Source organism: Numida meleagris, chromosome 1 (assembly GCF_002078875.1).
Source record: "Numida meleagris isolate 19003 breed g44 Domestic line chromosome 1, NumMel1.0, whole genome shotgun sequence".
In the NCBI taxonomy this organism is placed as follows: Eukaryota; Metazoa; Chordata; class Aves; order Galliformes; family Numididae; genus Numida; species Numida meleagris.
The window spans coordinates 126252271-126275103 of NC_034409.1; the positions used below are offsets into that span (position 1 = coordinate 126252271).

The 22833-nt window shown below is 40.9% G+C and overlaps 1 protein-coding gene across 6 annotated transcripts; it reads left to right on the forward strand.

The window, feature by feature from the left end:
- LOC110405714 (arylsulfatase D-like) lies at window positions 37–21879 on the forward strand. 6 transcript variants are annotated; one of them, XM_021411295.1, is made up of 11 exons: window positions 37–2386; window positions 3866–3944; window positions 4925–5071; window positions 5707–5828; window positions 6694–6816; window positions 8282–8705; window positions 9755–9891; window positions 12979–13113; window positions 14196–14358; window positions 15252–15373; window positions 20986–21879. In XM_021411295.1, exons 2-11 carry the CDS (start codon window positions 3910–3912, stop codon window positions 21381–21383), a joined length of 1806 nt encoding a protein of 601 aa, XP_021266970.1. In that variant the 5' UTR covers window positions 37–2386; window positions 3866–3909; the 3' UTR covers window positions 21384–21879. The 6 variants fall into 6 exon arrangements, with proteins under 6 accessions (XP_021266970.1, XP_021266952.1, XP_021266979.1 ...); XM_021411277.1 differs by having other exon boundaries at window positions 3866–3934; XM_021411304.1 differs by having other exon boundaries at window positions 37–1583.

Genomic DNA, 22833 nt, shown 5'->3' on the forward strand with positions numbered 1-22833 from the left:
GCTCCTAAAAAGGGATCGTGCCAGTACTAGTTTAAAAGAAAACAAGAACCAGCCAACCAACCAAAAACCTAGTGGTGTGACCCTAGCCAGGCTTTCTAAGGAGGCACATGACTGTACTGAAGCTTGCAGTGAAATTGCAGAGACTTTAATGCTTTAAACTGTATTATTGACTATTCTTTGCAGGATGTAGATGAACTCAGAGCATGTGAGTGTGCTTATGTTATAAGCATACTGCTAAAACTCTGTAGAGAAATAGGGTTTTGAAGTGAGTTAATGGAAAGTGATTGCTTATAGGTTTTGAGGATATTTTTTTCTTGCTTTTCCCCCTACAGCTGCCCCTGGAAGCATTTTGGTTGCTTAGCTAGTCTGTTTGCTTAAGTTTTCTTATCTCAGTGTTTTTTCATAGGCATTACATAGAGATGATACAAATTTCTGCTTGTGTCATTTCAATCTGTTGCTTCTTCACTACTATAAAAAACTTGTCAGGGTTATAAGGGGATGTATGAATGCCAGCACTTCCTTTTAGTACCCAGACATGAGAAAAAATATGGCAGTATAAAGCACCTAGTGACTCAAAATTAAGTTTTTGCTGGCAGAGAATTTGCAGTAGCAAGGAAAAAACATCTCCCTGTGCTTTTGTGCAGTGAAAAAAAAAACAGCTGAAAGGGAGGAAATAGTGCAGGGCTCAAAATGTAAGGAAACATAATCTCATTTCTGCTTCATTGCTACAAAGCTTTTTCTTACAAGAGGTCTTGGTTCAAAGTTCTGTTGCAGACAATAAGTAATCACAGCTGTTAACTTTGCAGTGGGTCACTAATGTAGTAGGGCTGTACAGAATGCCCCTCCATTTCCAGACGTAGATTTGTAACAAGGAGAAAATTAAAAGCTTGTTTTTTCTTTTCTTTTATTATTTAAAGGCAAGCCAGCAGCAGCATGGGCGCATCTTCAGTAGTCATCTCATGGTAACAGCCTAGAAAAGCTGAGATAAAAGTTTAGTCGTCATTTGGACCAAAGAGAGATGTAAATTAATACTTAAATTATTGGGAACATTTAAAGAACCACTTTTATGAAAGCATGATGTAATTTTCAAGAGAGACAATTTTTCAGGAAAAAGCTTTGCACCAGAAACATCACAAGCTGTTAAGTAACTGCACTGAATAAGTATTATCTTCAAATAGGTTTTTGTAAAAGCAGCCAAATTTGACAACTTCTGTCTTACAAGGATAACCAAACATAGCCATATGTTCAAGGAGGTCAACAAAAATCTGTCTCCAGCCAACGTTATCCCTTCCAATGTATTATATGAACCTGCTAGTTTAAGCTGCTTCGTCTTTCCACCTCACTGATCCCTGCTGATTTCTCTTGAGTACAATGTTAAATTCAGCATTCACAGTGCTCAAGGGACCAGGAGAGCTGAAATGTCAACAAGTGAATAGAAATGAGTTTCTCTCATTGCTCAAGACCTTTGGAAGGGTAAAGTGCATCAGAACAGAGCTAACTTCCCAAAGAAGTGGATGTGGGGAAGGGGAATGCTCTGCCTTCAGTTCCTGGAGAAGACATCATGTTTAATATCTTCAGCGCAGGTAGGTTTAGCTCTCCTGAAAATGCAGCGAGGAAGAAAAGACAACAGGAAAGAAAAAGGGGAGGACAAGCCAGTCCTGTTATCCTGCTTGAGAGGTCAGAAAGAAGGGTGGAGGAAATAAAACCACGGGACTTCCAAGTTTGATTTTGTTATCCTTTGTAGCATCACTTTGGAGGCACTGCAGTAGAGCAGTGCCAGGTTTTACATGGAGCTGCATAGAATTAACTGGGTAGGCAGTCCAGAGAAGGTGGTAGCCGTGCTGTTCCACTGTTTCAAGAATAAAGACTTTGTACTCTGTCTGGAATTTGTGTGAAACCTCAGTGGCGGACCCGCTCACTGCTCCTGGCAGACATCCCAGTGGCTTCTGCATCCAGATCTGGGCAAAGGGAGATAGAGAGCAAACACTGTAAATCCACTCCCACTTCCTCCCACGCACATCTCAGGGGATCAGGCTGTTTAGCAAACCAAAGAACAAGGAGAAATTTCAGAGCAAGAATAATTTGTTCTCCATGCTGTTAAAAGGAGCTGGCCTTTTTTGTTAGACTTGATGTTTATTGTGGCTTACTGGAAATTGCTATCTGCTGTTTTGGATTTCTGTAAGTTCAACAGTACAAGTTTCAACAGTAAGTTGCTGTGCTGATTTCTAGAGGATGGTGTTTTTTAGAGTTATGTTATTTTTTTTGTTGTTGTTTCGCAGCTAAGGAAACTTGACTAGCCTTAGGCCCCAGTACAGTGTTTGTTGCACTCACAGTGATGTCAGTGGGAGTGCTACTTTCAGAAGGAATCAGTCCCTAAAAGAAAAAGGTGAATATACATACTTAAATTGATATTAAAAAAAAAAAAGGTATTTCTTCTAGCCCTTCTTATTGAAGGGACACTGTAAAATGGCTTGCAATACATCAAGAAGGGCCATTTTTTATTGTGCCATAGCCAATGGTATTAAGACTGAAATGTCTTTTAGTGCTACTCAGCTCCTCAGTTGAAATTACAGTGTTCCTAACAGATTGTACCAAGTCTCTGTCTAAACATTGCTGCTGTAGCACAGGAAATGGCAGAGATGCAGTGGAAGGCAGCAGAGGTGCTGCACCAGCTTGGAAAACTTCTCAACACCCATAAGGGAGAAAGAGAAGGGTGGCAAAGAAAGGATTTCTCATGGTCTGGATATTTCATATTTTGATCACCTTTCACAGTGAATAAACTAATATTTTTAATTTACTTCAGTGTACAGCATGAAGATGAGGTTTGCCAGTCCCAAAGAGATCACTTTATCTTGTGCATCTGGATGGCTATTTACATGGTTCCAGTGCAACATTTTCTGCAGATTTCTTGATCTGCATCTATTCACAAGCGAAAAGAGTGTGTTCCCCAAGCCACTTTTTGTCCAAAGGAACTAGCTGTACTTCTTACATCAGCAAGCATAGGAAATTGCTTCCACTCATAAAGTGTGCCTTGACAAGAAAAAAATGTATATATTTAGAAACAGAAAGGTTATTTTTAGGCTTTTAAAGTCCAAGGTGAATTCACAGAGCTGGCAGGTAGAAAAACAGGGCTGTTAAACTTATAAATGGCATTAAACTTGGAAGTTCTTTATCATAATGTTATTTATGTTTCTGGGCAGTTTTTAGTAACATTCAGATAAAAGCACCTCCCTAAAGGCAGTAGATGGTATCTAAACCTAAGAGTGTCACAGTCATTCCCTAAGAATTGCACTGTAATTATTAGTTCCCAGGCTGGCTTTTATTTGAGGCAAATGTTGTAGTTTTTAAGCTCCCAGTAAGGATTACTTTATTTTCCTGAAGTTAAAAGATAGTTTGATGTTATGTAAAGAGCGAGGTACTAGGTTTGCATATCACTACCTCCTGTTTCACTTGACAGAAACCATTATTTCAGTGAAGACCAGCAGCTTTGTGCTTGTATTTAGTAACCAACATATTTAATACCAGTTTAAACTATTTAGTCTTCTTGCCAAACATGAGTCTCTGTGAAGTTAATGGCAGCTGATAGCAGGCTGGACCCTGTAATGCTGCATGCTGTGCAGTGTCCTCAGAAGTGCTCTCTCCTACCTTGCAGTGTCTGCTCAAGAGGGCTCTGCAAACAGATGTGCAGAAAATTGGAGACTGCCCTAGTGCAGTGCATCCCTGTCACAGTCAGCCACAGGCAGTGGCAATATCATTGGTAATGCAGGGTTGTTTATGAGCAGCTTCACAGACAATATCACCAGAGCTGCTGGGCTCTCATTTGTTTTATTTTATATATTTTTTCCTTTTTTTTTTTTTTAACCAGAATTATATGACAAATGATGTGCCTGTTTCATAAAAGGGGAAGCCATGAAGTTTACCAGGGAAGACAGCGGTAAGAAAATGTATGCACTGAAGGTCTTTCTTGTATTTTTAAATGTTGTGCGTTAGAAAATGTAAACAGATATCTAAAAAATAAAAATTGTTGAGGATCTAAGAGCAGTTAATATGGTCTTAGAACAAGATCTTTTCATAGAATCATAGAATGGCTTGGGTTAGAAGGGACCTCAAGGATCATCAAGCTCCAACTCCCCTGCCACAGGCAGGCTCACCAACCTCCATATCTAATACTAGACCAGGCTGCCCAGGGCCCCATTCAACCTGGCCTTGAACACCTCCAGGGTTGGGGCATCCGCAACCTCTCTGGGCAGCCTGTTCCAGCACCTCACCACTCTTTGTAAAAAAACTTCCCCCTGACATCTAATCTAAATCTCCCTTCCTTTAGTATAAAACCATTCCCCTTTTGAGGCCCTTCAACCTGTTTTTACAGAAGACAGAGGTTTAGGAGCATAAGCAGTATATGACACTTAATATAGATTCATCACATTGTGGTATCACTTAACGAACTAGCAGTTAGTAGATGCATTCTAGTATATGTACTTCAGGTGAACTACCTCTCACAAACACTGAGCAACTAAGATTCGTACTGAGATATAGTCTTCTAGGGAGATACCCAAGGTTAAGCCCATTGCTGCAACTTTGATTCTGCAGATGGCACATGAATGTAGGTGCTGTTTGTAGCACCAATGGATACAATACTCAAGCTATTGCGACTTTAACCAGTAGTGTGACATGGAAATGCCTGCTGAGATTGGTGCAAATCTCAAGAAAGAAATAACCAAACAAATTCCTGTGAAAATGAAAATTAAAAAAAAAAAATCGGGATTTCAGAAATTTCAAGAACTTTTGTAAATATTCAGGAGCACCATCTGCTGGCAGTATTTGGTAGCTCTTTACATCTGAACAGTCCTTATAGTACTTTAATAATTAAAACTACATTATAAAGCTAGCAAACATTTTTGTTTTATTTCCCTTTTAATTTTAGCTTCAGGAGCTGCCGAAGCACTTGGCTCATTTTATGCTTGTTTCTAAGAACCTGTGTATCAAGTCCTCCAAAACCCAATTTTTTATTGATACTGGCTGATGATCTTGGTATTGGAGATGTGGGTTGTTATGGCAATGATACTATAAGGTAAGAATTCTACAAAATAAATTACCCCATCCTGGTAAATTTCAGTGGGGAAAAAAAAAAACGCACACTGGTGGCAGTATTAGAAAATTCCTTATTAACAGACCAGTTTATCTAGATGCACTTCTTTTCAAAGCATGTTTAAAGTAAATGTTCTACAGTAATTCCTGTTGGAATAAAAATTATACAAGCATGCTTGAGTGACTTTCTTGGACTTCTCTAATTTTCAGTATGTATAGTCAGAAATTTGTAAATGTGCACGTGCCTTATATTTTTCAGATATGTGCATAGTTGGTATGTTTCTGCAACTCAGGTGCTGAAATATTAAGGACTGAGATTAGGATATAATACCAGCTAACAACTCTTGTAGGCTTGTTACAGAGTGACACCTCAATCTATAATGTGCTCTATTCCTAGTGGAGTTTTCAGTCTGGATGTAGATTGACTGATAGAATGATTGTGTATATATACACACCATGTGTATTCTCATCTATTACAGTCTTGGAAATTGTGTGCCCCATATCTATTAGTGGAATTTTTTTCACTATGCCTCATGAGCTTGTGATACAAAGGAGACCTGAAATACCTTTTATTTATACATCAATAAAAATGCATATTGATGTGATTTTTCTCTTTAGGACCCCTCACATTGATAGTCTGGCAAAGGAAGGAGTGAGACTTACTCAGCACATTGCTGCAGCTGCTGTTTGTACTCCCAGCAGAGCAGCCTTCCTGACTGGCAGATACCCCATCAGATCAGGTTGGGCCTCTCTCTAATAGTTCACTGCAGTTTGTCTAGCCATTGTTGCTATTAAAAACCCCTTTAGACAAATCATTATAAAGACTAGTTAATCTAAGGCTTTGGGACCTCAGTGAGACCGGCAGAAATAAAGATGACTAGATTTACTGATTGATTTCCATGGGAAAATCCCCACATAAAGCACATTTCATGTGGTTAAATGACAACACAGAAATGAATGAAAATCAAAACAAGCACCAAAGGTAGAAACAAAGAAAACAATAAAGTGTAAGCGCTGAATGTAGTATTGAAATTATATTAAGCAAAGCATTTTGACTACCCTAATGAACATTTTCATAATGAAATTTGTCACTCTGTGGAGTAGTTCTCAACAATAAAACAGGTTTAATTCAGCCATTTAAAGTCAAGACAGAAAACCAGCCATGTTATCTCCCAGTAATCATGAGGCTAGCTTATCTCATCTGACTCTGACTTGCTAAAGGAGCTATAGCTTTGTGGATAAATGCTTTGGGTTGTTTGTTTGTTTGTTTGTTTTGCTTTGTTTGTTTGTTTGTTTCCCTTAGTTCCTTTTTAGCATCTTATTGTGATAGAACTTTGGTTCCCTAATGTCCAGACATAGGCATCTTAATGCCACCTTCAACACTCCAGCCGAAGCATCTGCATTGGACTAGCAGATACAACAGAAAACTTGGAAGGGACATCCTTCTGGGGGGTCAGTCAGAATAACGTAGGACATACAGAAAGTATAATAAAAAGGTACTAGGCTTTGGCAGCTGAATCTCATTCATTAGAAAGTACAATCTGAAAAGACTGAAAAATCTGAATTCTGGCTTGCTTTATTTTAAAAATTGTTGTTCCTCTCCAGGCATGGCATCCAACACACAACGGCGCATTCTTTTTTGGAATGCATGTTCTGGTGGTCTCCCACCAAATGAAACTACTTTTGCCAGAGTACTGCACCAGCAAGGTTATTCTACAGCACTTGTAGGTATGAGACACAGAAACTTACTATCTGATATCATTCAAATGAGGCTGTTTCTGTAAATATTTTTCCTTGCCAAAATGTCCAGGATCAGATAAACCAAAGTTTTTTGTATGGAAAACTTCAAAAATCAACAGAGTTTTTCAAATTCCACTTCCACCCCCAGTAGTGTCAACACAATATATGTGATAATTCAAAAATGGAGATTGTACGGAATACACAGATGTACATGGCAAAGAGAAATAATTGCAAAGGAGTTTTTGTCTTGTTTGCCCAGTACAGTTTGCTTTAGAAGAACCAATAGAGATATTCAGACAGCGCAAGAATATGTTGTCTGACAGTTGGTATCCAGACTCTACAGTGGTCTTAATTCTATCTGATGGCTAGATTTGCTGTTACTTACTCATCCTTCTTGTCATATAGACTAAAAATGCCTTAATTTTCTGCAAAAAGCAGCTGCTAAGTGAGACAAAAAAGCTGGAAGAGTTCTATTGCCTCCAGTGGGTTTTGGATTAGTATCCGTGTTCAAGAAAGAAAATCCTGTTAACTCTTTGCTAATTTTTTCCTGAACAGTGATTAAATGATGTGTCCTTCAAGCACCTCTCAATTTTAAAGTCTTCTAGGTAGTCAAAGGTATTGTGTGCTTAATTGTAATAACTGATTTTCATGCCTCTACTTGGCTACAGCACAAGGAAGAGTCATTTAGTTCCTAAATTGAAATGAGTCTCAGTGATGTACAGGCTTCACACAAGCTTGTGTAAATGGGAGATATTTCCCTAGCTTGTTGCAGTCTGGTATAGTTTGTTCTATAAAATACACTGATATACAGAAGTGCATAGTTTATTAGCAGTTCTCTGAAGTTATTTGTCTGGTTAATAGACCCAAACCCCATGGTTATAGGCTGTGTCCTTCAATGTCACGATAATTACACTGCTCTGTAAAATGACTTCATTAAGCTTCATTATCAGTGCATGACATATTCTGATACGTCCAATTGTACTGGATAATTAGTAGCCTATTTTGCTACTCATTGTAGGAGAGCTAGTGTGTACAACTTATTCCTGAACTTTGTTTTTGAATTTGAAGGTCAAATTGAAATTATGTGTAAATTAGTTCACGTTTTTGCACTTAATTAGTTGTTACTTTCGTCACCGGGGATTCTTCCCACCAGGCCACACATTAATGAATGACTATCTTATCTTATAAAAAATAATAAGCACAAAATATTGCAATCATATTGGTACTTAGAGAAATGTCTGAGCTGGACTGTTACCTCTGTGGAACTGTGTTAGTTAAGTGAAGAAAAAGAGCTATTCTCTCAGATACAGTGCGTGGAGAGCCTGTCTTATTCCAGCTAGCTCCTCCCTTGGCTGCACTGTAACTGAGGAGTGCAGCCAGCCTTTTAGAAATAAAGGCAGATGCACATGAGAGAAATGATGTTGGATTTAATACTTTTCTTTTGTATTTCCAGGGAAGTGGCATTTGGGTGTGAACTGCGAATCCCACCGTGATCACTGCCACCACCCTTTAAATCATGGTTTTGAATATTTTTATGGCATGCCTTTTACCATTTTGAATGAGTGTCAAAGCACTGATGACCCCGAACTGGCCAAGTCTTTGCAAGATACGTATTGGCTTTACACACAGATAATCTTCCTTGCAGTGCTTACACTTTTGTTTGGAAAACTTACCAGCTTATTCTCAGTAAAATGGAAAATCATAGTATGTGTGACCATCTTTGGTCTCCTGTATTTCCTTTCCTGGTTCTCCAGCTACGGATTCACCAAGTACTGGAACTGCATTCTGATGAAAAACCATGATATCACAGAACAACCAATGAATCTAGAAAAAACTACTTCTAATATGCTGAAGGAGGCAGTTTCATTTATTGAAAGGTAATCAACAAAAACTGTATCACCTCTAAAGGATTTTTTAATTAATACAATTACTCTGTCATACACTATTGCGTTACGCAGCTGGCACGTTAAACTACCTGCTCCTGGCCAGCAGCAATTTGCTGTTTTCTGGCATCCGCCTACCTGCCAGCACCCAGTTGTTGTCCTTCATCTTTCACATAGCTTGTTAGCTTCTCAGGAGAAGGAAGATGATTTTGTTGTGTTTTTGATTTGTTCACAAAGGAGTCCTAGCCAAGGACCGGGGCCGCAAGCAGTAGGAACAGAAAAAATGATCTCAGCCTGATAAATGAACTCTCATGTGAAGTTCCATAAGCTAATGTTTTACAAGCAGGAGGCTGATACTGAGATTTGTTTTGTTTTACTGAAGTGTCTTTCATTTACAATACTACCAGATAAAGTTAAACTAACTGCTAAGTTCTTAGCAGTATTCATGTGGCAAGCTTGGACATATCCCTGAATAATACTGTACTATTTCTCTGAGGGCTTGAAGATTCTTTTTTGTTTTTAAGGGGGAATGGAGTGAGAGAGATCTCTTCTATGTAACTTTGAACACAGATAAGCTTAGGTTTCTTAGATATCCTGTCTGACCTCTAGCTGCCAGTGTTAAAGGGATGCAGTTCCCTTCTGGGTGCAGGTATCATATATGCTAGTTTCACATGTATGTCTCAGATACTCAGTGACACCGATATTTAGGTTTAAGCAAGTGAGTTCTATTCTCCTTGCCACTGAGTGTGTGTCAGTCTTTAGGCAGTGATCTTTCACATTTCATGTTCTACGTGTATCTAATCTGGAACCAGAGAAAAGGCCCGTTATCATTTTCATCTATAGAAAGAACCAAAATCTTTGAAGGGTGTTTTAATCCCCTCTCTCTTCCAAAGTCTCAAGAATGCAAGATATCAAAATCCAAAATTTTTACTCCGGTCCCTCCATTAATTTCTAGTGAGATAGTCACTACCATGCTACTGATATATTTTGTTCGGAGTGGTAGTTTGCAGAGAGATGACTACTGTTGTTTTCTCTTATTTCAGAAACAAGCATAGACCGTTTCTTCTCTTTTTTTCCCTCTTACATGTTCACACTCCACTCATTACCACAAAAGAGTTTCTGGGAAGAAGCAGACATGGCCTATATGGAGATAATGTAGAGGAGATGGACTGGATGGTGGGTAAGTGGTGATCTTGAAGGAAATAATTTATTTAGATGTGGGAGATGACAGAACTTGCTATTTATATATGACAAAAAATCTTGCTTTGGATATATAGTTAGCTCCAAAGGTTGCCATTTCATTACAACTCCTCTTTTCTTCTTCTTAGTGTGAAACTGGAAACTTTTCCTATTTTTTAACTGACATGCTTCTGTGTTGCAGTGCTAAAACATAGAATCATAGAATCACTTGAGTTGGAAAGGACCTTTAAAGGTCACCTAGTCCAATTCCCCTGCAATGAACAGGGACATCTACAGCTGGATCAGGCTGCTCAGAGCCTGGTTCAGTCTGACCTTGAATGTCTCTAGGGACAGGATATCCACCAACTCTTTCAGTAACCATTTCCCCTTTTTCTGTCACAACAGACTCTCCTAAGGAGTTTGTCCCCTTCTTTCTTATAGCCACTGTTTAGATAAGGAAGGGCCGCTAGCAGATCTCCCCAGAGCCATCTCTTCTCCACGCTGAACAGCCCCAGCTCTCTCAGCCTGTTCTCATAGAGGAGGCGTTCTATCCCTTGGATCATTTTTGAGGCCCTCATCCTTCACTGGATGCACACTAACAGGTTCTATGTCTCTCCTGTACTGAGGACTCCAAATCTGGATGCAGTACTCCAGGTGAGGCCTCACCAGTGCAGAGCAGAGGGGCAGGATCACCTCCCTCGACCTGCTGGCCACACTTCTTTTTATGCAGCCCAGGATACGGTTGTCTTTCTGGGATGTGAGGATACATAGCTGGCTCATGTCCAGCTTGCCATTCACCAGTATCTCCAAGTCCTTTTTGGCAGAGCTGTGCTCTGTCCTTACAATCCCCAGCTTGCACTCATGTGGAGGGTTGCCTATGAGGGTAGCCTATCCCTTCTGAAGAGCTTCTAGCTATCCATTGCAGCACTCCAGTTGTGGGAAAGATCCCACCATGTTTCTGTGATGGCAACTAAGTCATATTTTGCCTGCTGAATGATGGCCTCCAGCTCCTCCTGTTTGTTGCCTATGCTGCGAGCATTGGTGTAGATACACTTCAGCTGAGCCACTGACCTCACCCCCAATCCCATCATCATTCCCCCAGGCTCTAGCAAGCCTTGTTTTATCCCCTTCCCCTTTCATACCTAGTTTAGAGCCCTCTCAGTGAGCTCTGCCAGCTCCTTGGCTAGGATCTGTTTCCCCCTTTGAGACAGATAAGACCCATCTGCAGCCATCGCTCCGAGTGCCAAGTAAACTCCCCCATGGTCAGAAAAAAAAAAAAAAATTCCTGTGGTTGCACCAGCCTCTTAGCCATGTATTTATGAGATGGATTTTCCTGGTCCTTTCAGCATCCCTCACTGTCACTGAAGGGTTATAGGAAAACACCATCTGGACTCCTGATGGAACAACTAACTGCCTCAGTGCCCTGAAGTCCCTTTTGATAGCCCTCAGGCTTCTCTCAGTGACTTCATCACTGTCAGCCTGAACTATCAGTAAGGGATAGTAATCAGAGGGAGTCTCCTAGTAATGTCCCTGACCCAGGCCCAGGAAGGCACCACACTTCCCTACAGGTAGGGTCTGGCTGAAATATGGGGCCCTCCATTCCTCTCAGAAGGGAGTCGTTTATGACAATTACCCTTCATTAGTCTTTTGATCACACTTTTAATTGAAACATATATTTCTCCAATTGTATACTCTCAAAAGATGTAACTAGTGCTGCTGCTGAATATTACATTATATGTGGTTGTTTTGTTCCTTTTTAACAAGGAATAATCCTTAGAGCAGAAACCAGAACTCTCTCCTAGCCAAAGGGCCAAGTTAAAAAGATACGGTGTTTCACTTAATAATTTAATTAAGTTTAAAAACCTAATGTACATTTGGAGCCCAAATTTAGACCTAAGCCTTAATTACTACTTCATTTTCGCTTCAACAGGAGAAAGATAGCTCCTATTTACATTTATTCAAAAGCAAAAGCCCTGCTGACAAAGTAGTCACCTCCTGTCCATGATTCTCTGAACCTTTTCTACCTCCAGTACCCATGTTTAAAAATCTGTAGTTTGAGAAGAGCCTGACTGCTTGTGATTGGCAGGCAGAGCACCTCTGCAAGATCTAGTCACACAAGAGAACTCTGGAGCGCTCTTCTTTCTGTTATTTGGCACCAATCAAATTCAGGCACAAGCTACTCAAGCAGAGCAGAGTAGCAGAAGTACAAAGGGATAAAGAACATGTGTTGCATTGACTGAACAGGATGTTGCTACTGAGGACAAACATCTCCTTCTAGGCTAGGAGATATGGGGTCTAATTCAGAACTAAGAGGCCTAGATTCTTCTTTTGGCTAGGTGTCTATTTTTAGGTAAGTAATCAGTAAGAAAATGACCTGACCATTGGCCCTTGTTTTTCCCTTGCATACAACAGCTGTTGTTGCAGCTTCTGCAGCTATGGAAGCAGTTTGCAGTGATTATATTTTGATGCAGGGAGTGATGAGGAAGAGCAATCAGAGGTAAATTATATACGCTGTACAAATGTTTCATGCTACCAGTACTGAAAATATTCCTTATGAAGTTAGATTTGAATTGCACTTTTCAGAGTTATTACCACTAACATCCTGAGAACATTTTGGCTGATTGTGTGAAGCCTGATTTCAGAATCCCTGTGTAGTTCTTGGTGAGACAAGAGCAGTTTTCAATGATGAGGCAGCACTATTGTTTAAACTTTTCAAGAGGCTTTAGGTTACAAAACAGATACAATCCTTGACTCAGAGAATTCACAGCACAAACATGACAGAATATTATGAGAAGCCTGAAGAAGAGGATCATTCATTTATGTTATTTTCCATTTAGTTTTTTTTTTTTTAAATTTATTATTTTCCTGTATTTTATTGACACTGCAAACAAGTTTTGGACACACTCAGCAGCTTTCTGTCAGGCTCTTCTTACTTCCATGATTTAGGATTACTCTACATTGCTTCTGGTAGCTCATAACAGAATTCATTGAGGTCAACAGAATGACTGGCTTCACTGAATTTGAAGTCAGTGAAAAATCTGACTGTTGTATGTCAGGACATAATTATGTTGTTTTGCTTTGTTTACAGGTAGGCTTCTTGATGTTATTGACAAAGAAGGCTTGAAGAACACCACATTTATTTATTTTGCATCTGATCATGGAGGATCTGTAGAGGCTCGCAGAGGAAATGCCAGATTGGGTGGATGGAATGGTATCTATAAAGGTAAAATCTTAGCAGCATGTGCATGCAAGACTGCCTATTAAAAAGAAAGCAATAGAATAAAGTACATCCAGATATTTTTCACAAAGATATTTCCTTCTCAGACTTGAAGTCCAAAAAAAAAAAAAAAAAAAAAACCTCATGGATTGTCCAAATGTGCATACTCCCTAATTTTTATATTGCTTCTTTAAAGCCTTACCAATTCTTCTCAATATTTTTCCCCACAAAGTTTCTCCTAGAAGTCCTTCTTTATCAGTATTATAGCTTTATTAAAGCCTGCTTTTCTGGAGTTCTTTAGTTTTTTCTTGCTTTCATCCTTGAGGTTTTACATTTTTCATGGTCATTTTCCCCCAGCTCACCTCCCACGTGGTCATTCTCCACTGATTTTCACTTTACTATTAAATGCATAAATATTCCCTTCTGCTTGCTTTTTCACTTATTTTCCCACATAGTAGGAAATAAGGCCTTTTTTTTTTCTCAGTGAAAGCAATGGGAAAAAAATAAAATGAATAAATCCATTTCTAAAGCCCACTGCTGATTAGTATTTATTTCTTTCCTCCACTCTTAGATGAACTCTGTTCTTCTTTCTCTGTTTTTCATTGCACACCGTGAAGTCATGGAGTGCTACTTCATATGAGAGTGTACATCAGTGCAGTAAAGGCAGGACACAAAACCAATACATTTTTAATGTCAACAGACCTGATGAGATACCTTAATCTGGACTGAGATCCTCTGGAATTCCTCCAGCTGTCTAAGTCCATGAGTTAATTCTCCAGACTCCTATACTCTGAAAAGCCACTGTGGTATCTTGGGCAGCTTGGCACTTACTGTATAACAAAGCCTAAAAACTGTTCCCATCATTTATGTCCCAACATAAGATGCCACACAAGGAAGAGTAAAATAGAGAGTAATAAGTAATGAATTTAGTTTTGAAGAACGGATCTTGCACTGTAGCCATTCTACTGTTCTTCAGGATTTAGTGTGTTTGCATTAAAAGTATTTGAATGCAAAATTTTTAAAACTTCTTGTTATGCGTCCATAAGAAATGTCTAACATATATGTTTTTTTTTTTCCTCCTCTAATAGGTGGAAAAGGAATGGGAGGCTGGGAAGGAGGGATCCGTGTTCCAGGAATAGTTAGATGGCCTGGAGTATTGCCTGCAGGCGTAGTTATCAGTGAACCAACAAGCATTATGGACATTTTCCCAACAGTGGTTCACCTGGCTGGAGGGATAGTGCCTCAGGACAGGTACAAAAGAGGCTTCATAAACCATGTTTGCTCCCCTTTCGTGTTTTAAATAGAAGCTGACTACGTGTCACACATCTTAACACCCACAGGTTAAATTCTGTTAGTTTCTAAAAAAGATAGTTCTCTATCCGTCTTTCTACTTAGCTTTCCCCATTTTATCTGATTATATGGGGAATAAAAAACAGAGAAAAATAATATATATTATCAAGGATGTTAGCTCACTCAGTATTCTAATCATTGAAAGGAAACTTAGTTAATTGGGGTCACTGAGAGGACTTTAAAAAAAAATTACTTTGGACTTAATTTTACTTTAATTTTACAGGCCCTTTCCAAGCCTGGTTCTTTGTGAGTAGGGAAGATGGAACAAATGCCCTGTATCTGGATGCCAGTAATGGAGAAGTAGGTTCCTGGACAGTAAACAATAGCTAGAGCCTATGTTAGTCTTCTCTAAGAACAAGTGAAAGGCTGGATGGCTAAGTCATTCTGAGAAAGAGCATAAAAGTTCTTGTGTTGCACAACTAAACCGTTAGTCAATTAATTGTCACCATTTTGACAAAACCTAATCAGTGATCTCAATTTCAGGGAACCAGAACCACTGAACTTCCTTTCTCTGTGGTTATCACTTAGCCTCAGGAAAATTACAGTGATGATAGCTTATCTCCCGAGGATGTGTGAAGTAGCTGCAATTGCACGAATTGCTAGTGACTACTAATCACTGGCCGCCACCCATCCAGACAATTAAAACTGTCAGGGCTAATTAGCTAAACAGTAGTTTATTTTAGAAATGACATTTGAAATCCTAGTGCTTTATCTATGGAGAGTGAGTACTGCTCACACTGCAGTGGCAGGGTGCAATTCCTGAACAACCTGATGACCTGAGCCTACTTCACCAGGGTAATGGACGGGCGCACCTTGCTGCCATTACTGCAGGGAGCAGTGCAGCACTCGGAGCATGAGTTCATGTTTCACTACTGCGGTGTGGTTTTGCATGCAGTGCGGTGGCACCAGAAAGACAGTGAGTATAATTAACATTCCCCCTGCAGCCTGTGGGAGATGATTCAGTGACCTCTATTTTCCAATGGAGTAACAGCATTTATACATACATATACAACATTTATACATATTTTGAGTAAGTTTATTGCTTCAAACACAGTTCTTTCGCAAGGCGCAGAATGAGCATTGTTAGCTATCCTGCCTTGCCTGAGGTGAAGGGTTTTGCTCCCCGAGTTGCATAACTTTAAGAATCTTCATGTTGTTGCAGTGTTTCTACTGCTTTGGATATGTGTAAAGGCACCCAGGATCAGCTTTCCTCTAAGACTGGAGGAGAAAGAACTGCACACAAAAGGTCTTTATCTTAAGTGGTTTGTTTGTTTTCAGTAGCCCCATATTATTTGTGGTGCTCTTTTTTATCTGTGGTGTTAGACAAGCTAACTGCAGATGTAATGTTTTCCTTAGCTTTCACGAAGCACACAATTTTTGCTGAAGTCCTCCTCCATTAAAATGTAAAAGAGAAAGGGCAAGTGACTGGTAGCTGCATCCTTACTCCTGCTCAGAAAGGAGGATGGCACCTGTGTGACCAAACACAAGTGGCTGGCTCTGAGCTTGTTGGGTTTTTGTGCTTGGACTTGATGATCCTTGAAGGTCTTTTCCAACCTGAGCAATTCTATGATTCTATGTTTTTTAGTTACTGAAGATAAATAGATGTTTGGGTAGATAATTCGCCTCCTGATTAGCACATCTGGACTAAAACAATCACACCTAAAACTGCCTGCTTCTCTCCACTGACTGAAAAGGGAGTTGAGACTGCACTCGTCTTACCTTCCTTTAGAAACTAGAATGAGCCCCACTGATTTTTGTTTTCCCTATCTATGAAGTGAAGCCAGTCTCTGGCTGTGACCATCCACCTAATTCTTTTTCCACTGAATAGTTCACCCTTCAAATCCATATATCTCAAATTTAGAGATAAGAAAGTGGTGTGGGAATGACAAAGACTTTGCAGAATTCAAATAGATTGTATCAGTTGCCCTTACTTTTTCCACTGATGCCATCATTCCATCATAGAAGGCCACCAGAAGATTGATCAGGCATGATCTGCTGTGCTGGCTGTCTTGGATCACCTCCTTGTCTCCCATGTGCCTTTCAGCAGAATGTGTTCCGTGATCTTCTCAGGCACAGAGATGAGGCACATAGGCCTGTAGTTCCCTGTGTCTTCCTTTCTTAAAAATAGAAGTGACGTTTCCCTTTTTCCAGTCACCAGCAACTTCACCTGACAACCATAACTTTTCAAATATGGTGGAGAATGGTCAGTCTCTGACTCAATCTGCTCTTACAGTGGGAGGGATTTTGCTCCTCCACATCCCACCTAGAGGTTCAGGGCTGTGTGAGGTGGGGAAGCCTGACTGCCAGTGAAGCCTGAGGCAAAGAACTTGTTGAGTACCTCAGCCTTCTCCAGTCTATCGAAGCCAGTCCTCTCTTTTCTTGTTTATCAGAGTGGGAGAAAATATGGTAGAAAACAGTAAGTGCAACAGAATTTCTGAAATCCAGTTCTTCAACAAAGCAGAGTGTCTTTCAGCACTCTAGGGGAGGGCTTTGTCTTTGCTGTTTGTTCTTCCCCCATCCCCTCTTGGGAATTCCTAATATCTCTTTCCTAGCTATTAGACAAAAATGTTAGGAGCGTCTGTCTGGAGAAAAGAGAATAATTCTTAACAAGAACAACAAATAAAAGGGGAGATTCTGCAGCTGCCTGCCTTCTGCTGTGCAGCTGAGCACGGCAACCTCCACAGCCCTGCAGTCCCCGCGGCCACATCCTTCTCTGGCCGCTGCAGCTGAGCAGTTGGACGCGGGCACAGCTCGGTGATCCTGGCCTCAGCAGCTCGCGGGACTTCCATCTTCCCCCTCGGGGGGCAGCACCAGGGGCTGCTTTGCGGACATGCTGCCGCGGGCCACAGCTGCCCTGGGCCGCCGCTGAGGGGAGCAGGAGCGGTAAAGTGCCGCCAGGTGGCAGCGCGGCACCGCCAGCCGCCATCACCGCCTCAGCCGCCATCACCGCCTCAGCTGCCATCACCGCCTCAGCTGCCGCCGCGCAACCACGCCCCGCGCGAGTCAGACGTCAAGTAAACAGCTTACATAGGGAAGTTATTAAAGTGTAACAACAATTTCTGCGGCGCGGTTGCTGGCCTCACTTTTCGTTTCCAAGTTTGGCAGAGCCTGCAGAGGGAGCGTGGCCCAACCCCGCGCAGGCTCGGGCATGGAGCTGCCCCGGGAGCCTGCGTGTTGCCCAGGGTGGGAGCAGGGCCGTGCGGACAGGAGGGGACATCGAGAACAGCCCCAGCATAGAGACGATGGCTGCCCCGCCACCTCCGGTAGCTTCATTGCCAAAATGTTGGTTCTTGCACTCACTGAAACCATAGTTTGAGCTGCAAGCTCAGCCCGCAGCTCCAGGCTTGAACCCATCTAACCTCTAGCTCACGAACTTGTTAGCAGTACCTAAAACAGCACAGGAGCTAGAAACTCAAATCTCCTGTGCCTCTAAATCCATCACGATTCACAGAGATCTCTTTTTAGTACATGTATTTTCCATACGGAGGAAGCCTTGTCTGACTGCAGACTCCTCAAAAACCCCTGCTAGAGGAGTCACGGTGCGCTTTCCCAGAGGAAAGCTGAATGTATACACCACAAGCAACAAGTTTGAAGAACTGCTTTTCAGGTTCAAGTACTGTTCTTTTCCCCTCCTTCTCATGTCTTGTCCTCCTTGGATATAATAAGACTGATCTACATCAGAATGTTAGTTCAGACCAGAAGTGTGCTTTTGAAGCAACCCCTCCTGAGCATACCTACTCACCACACTTTGATTTGCAGCATGGAATGGTCTTGAAGATCATAACTTTAGTTTGGAGGAAGTCAAATGGTAAAATAGGCTCCAGGCTCATGCATGATATGCTCTTACCACTAGCAGATGTTGAGCAGACAGGACCAGAGAGTTAACAGCCAGTGAAGCACCCCCAAACAAGTACAGCGTGGAAGTCAAGCCATTAACACAGCTTTTGCTCAACAGATCAGTTTTTAATAGGTCACGCCACTTGTAACATAGGTATGGAAACCACATAGAGATGTAAGGGGTATTTTGTGCTCCCACAAAACACTGAAGCACTGCGACAGCTCTCATTCATACTTTTATACAAGTTATACCACTGAAACAACTGCTGATGGCTAGGTCATCAAAAACAATGAGATGTTCTGCGTGTGAAATTAAATACTACTGTTTGGCTCAGCTTTCATCTAGGACAGAAATTCTGTTTCTTTGCACTGTGCTGATGGACTTTTAATTTAAAAGAGTCTGATGAAATATGTAATATGATGGTGATATACCTTTAAATGAGCACAACTGTGAGAAAATTTAATGTCTATTCCCTTTTATTTACTGGACAGGCTGAATATGAAGCCATTGTGTCTTGACGCCACAGTCATAAATTAAGCACTCCACTGAAGCTAGAAGAGCGTTTTCCTCTAGCACAGCACAATAAGGCTTATTAGTGATAGTCCATTTCTTTCTGCTCATTAAATTGATTGATTGTTACCAGATGGGCTTGAGAGATGTTTGGATTGAAGAAGCAGGTTTTCTTTCCCTTAGATATATTACATTAACACGCTGCCCTAAAATTCACATACATTCTTCAAATTCTGTCAGAGCTACTTCAGTAGCAAACTGTATATCTCCCTTTGCTTCTTGGGAGGGCTATACCCCCTGCTAGTTCCAGCAGTGCTGATTTCTACCACCTTTTATTTTTTTTCATGACCCTCCATAACCCAGCTGTCTACTCAGCTCACCAACACAGGTTAATTACAGTCAGTCTGACTCTATCCATCCCAATGACCTAACAAGGATCTGGCTCTCTCCTGCTCTGCAACTTCAGTAATTCTTCGCAGCTGGGGAAAAAATTGATGTGAAAAACGTGCAGAATGTGAACAATTCTCCTCAGACTCTCTACACTCATGTCTCTGAATTACTGGGCAACGTATGTTATGAGGAGTTCAGCTCAATTATTAAAAAAAAGTTTGTTTTTTTTTCTGAACAATAATCATAAAATATTGTGAGAATTCATATTTGTCCATCTCATATGTATCTATTGGATGGTCATTTTAGCTCTATTACAGTAGCACAGCTAATCTGGGAAATGCACTTTGCCCAGAGATTACTTATTTAACCCCTTCTGTAAGTATTTGTGCTACCCAGCTAACAGACAGAAGACCCAAATCCCATACTTAGGAAGCTCTGTTGTGACCAAGAATGCTTTTATTCGCAAGATGGGGAAAAGTAGGTGGCCTTAGAACAGCAAAGCGTGCATCCAAACAGAGCTAAGGAGCACCTGTCCTCAGTGAGCCATCAGGAACAGTGAGCCAGATTTCTTTATGAAATCCACCTTTGCATCCTTTCTCTCAATTTCAGAAACAGATAACTAAAATCTATCATTTCTAAATGTACCATATAAAAACATTTCAGAACCGCTGAGACATCATCCCTTACAAAAACGCAGTAGCATAGCTTAGAAAGACCTGGAAGGTGTGGAGTAGAAATACATAGCCAACCAGCAACTGAAGATGTTAAGTTCACAGATAGTCCGAGATTTAATATCTGTTATTTTCTGCTCACCATCTTTTGCAATTTTTATTTAATTGAACAAAATATGTCCTAGCTGTAGTGACGTGGCACAGTCAGAAGAATAAAACTACAGATTCCTGGTTACAAAGCATAGCACGGGGGACAGCAGACAGAAGGACAGTTCAGCAGATCCCATTGAACCAAAACAAAATGCCATGTAGGCACAGTGCAGATGTCAGCTAGTTGTGCTCAGTGGCTCCAAATATTAAAGTCCCCCTTTTTTCTTCTGTCTTTTTTGAGAGGCAGCATCTAATTGCTGTCTTCTTCCTGAGCACATCTCTGCTTCATCTTGGGATGAGTTTAGTGTAGTGCTTTCTTAAGACATTGAGAGGAACAGGGGGAAAAGGAGGGGTGACATAAAGGAAAATGCCCTCTTGAACTGTCTTTCCTTTGTCATTTTTTTCATTAAAAGTTACAGGTCCTCACTTAAAAAAACAAGCTCTAAAGTTGCAAACTGATTACATTTGTTCTGTTCACTTAAAAAAACATTCTCCAGATTTTGTTTTCTTGGCCAGCCATTAATACCATATTTGAAAACATGCTTGAAAGTAGGCACAGAAATGTGGAGCATCAGTTTGTGTCCAGATGCTGTTCTTGGCTTGGATATAGAGAGCTAACAGAAGAACCAGCTACTCGTACCTACATCCAGAAACACAGGGATGCATTTTCCATTTCCTCCAACCAAGAGGCATACAGAGCTTTAAAGGAACAGGAGAAAGGGGCAGAGACTCTCTCCACACCCAAATTAGACCTAACCATCCATGAAGTGTACATAGCTTTGGAAGTACCCACAGCCCAGGTGTGCCCATGAGTCATTCTGAATCCCTGCCAGCTCCCAACACGTCTTTTCTCTGTCTGTGACAACCACAATACACGCTTGCAAATAACTTAGAACTTGAACCGACTTCTCAGGGACCTCCCCTGTGCCTACTGCCATTAAGCTGTTCAATGCACTTCTGTTGTAACAGGTGGCACCATATGGAAAGCTCATTATGCTACTCCACTATTCCAACCAGAAGACTCTGGAGCTTGCTTTGAAAGAGGAATTTGCCCATGTTTTGGGGATGGTGTAACCCATCATGACCCTCCGCTGCTGTTTGATCTCTCACAAGATCCTTCAGAGGCAAATCCTCTATCCACAGACACCGAGCCTTTGTTTGATTCCATAACGAAGAGGATGAGAGAAGCTGTAGAAGAGCACCGTAAGACGCTGAGACCAGTCCCACAGCAGCTGTCTCCTTACAATAACGTGTGGAAGCCGTGGCTGCAGCCCTGCTGTGGCACATTCCCATTCTGCTGGTGTGATAAAGAAAACGAGGAAGACGATGACACACTTCAAGACCAAAATCAAAACAGAGTTAGTTAAAAAAAAAAAGTACCAATTTTCACATTCACATGACTACAGTCATACAGAGATAGAGGACAAATTACACCGGAGTAATTGAGGGGGACATTGTTGATGCTTTTTGTTCAGCCTTTTCTTCACTAAGCCTGTAGTTTTAAGCAGTTTTTTAAGAAATGCTCCAAACACACTCTGCTCGTGTTTCCTGCGTCATCTATGCCTCAGACGGATAGTTCTAGATCAAATACACAGATAACTGAACCAAAATTTCTTTCCTCACTGATTTTAAACATAAGAAAATTATGGATGACAAGAGATTAGACTTGAATTGCTGCTGTTTATGCAGGTAATATGCTTGTTAAGGCAAAAGGTCCGAGCTCAAGAGGATCTCCCTTCAAGATCTTCTCCTTTTAATGAAAAAGCTGTTGTGTGCTTAATGGCACAGTTGTGCATTTAATTTGGAGACACACCAAAACACACTGGCCTCTAAGAAATAAAAACATTCTAGCTTATAGCAATATTTTGCCTCATCTTTACATTCATTTATCAGCCATGTAAGAGTTCCCAGGGAAGAAAGAGAAAAAAAAAAAACAACCAACACTGACAAATATGTTTTAAAAATGAGGCAGCTAAAGTTACAGTTCCAAATTCAGCAGTTAAGCATCTAGCTATTCTGAAATGCAAAACCACTGCAATTCCAACTGACACACATCTTCCGTGTTGTTCAATCACCTCCCTCACAGGAGCACTGAAAATCATCCAGCTGCCTGGACAAGATAGGTCCCAAATTTCACAGTCCCCGAGACCAATCTAACTGTGAGCTGCATGTCCTGCTTCAGCGTGAATGCTCCTGATTTTGTATGAGTGCTGAAATGCCCCATTACAAATGTGTTTCGTTTTGGAAGACGGTACTTTGGTTTCAATAGGCGTTAAAAAATCCCCTGCACGCACTAATCACTTCAGTGTACAGGTCACATTCTACAAGCCAAACAAGTGTCAGCACTCTGTACAGTCATTAGGGAAAGGTAGGGAATTAAAATATCTAATCCTCTCTTACTGCCCTCTGGTTAACTGCATTCATCTCTCAATATATAATCCTAACCAGGTTCTTGCAGGGGTTTTGTGTCAAAGCCAATTTTTTAGGCAGAGGTTGCTGCATTTTCTGGCTCAAAAAAGAAGTAAATTGTGCGGCAGAGACTGAGACTCAAACCTGTAAGCCTTCCTGAACACTGTGTGTTCACTCCTACCGCATAGCTAAGTGTCAGCAAGATTTTAAAGGCAGCACAGGAAGCTAAGTACAGCCCAGCAGAAGCTTCAGATAATGTTTCCTTAAATCTAGCAGCACTGCAGAACCACACCAGTGCTGTTCTGTTCAATACTAAGGTCACTTATGACATTTTTATTTTTTTTTTTTAACTTGTAGAAAAAGGAGGAGATAAGGCAGCCAAGGCAGCACGGAACTGATGGGCTGATA

Excerpts from the sequence above, each read along its gene's own strand:
- LOC110405714 (XM_021411277.1), top strand. The coding sequence starts at position 3,879 with ATGATGTGCCTGTTTCATAAAAGGGGAAGCCATGAAGTTTACCAGGGA. Across the intron at positions 6,817-8,281 it reads TTATTCTACAGCACTTGTAG|GGAAGTGGCATTTGGGTGTG; the intron begins GTATGAGACACA and ends TTGTATTTCCAG. Across the intron at positions 8,706-9,754 it reads GCAGTTTCATTTATTGAAAG|AAACAAGCATAGACCGTTTC; the intron begins GTAATCAACAAA and ends CTCTTATTTCAG.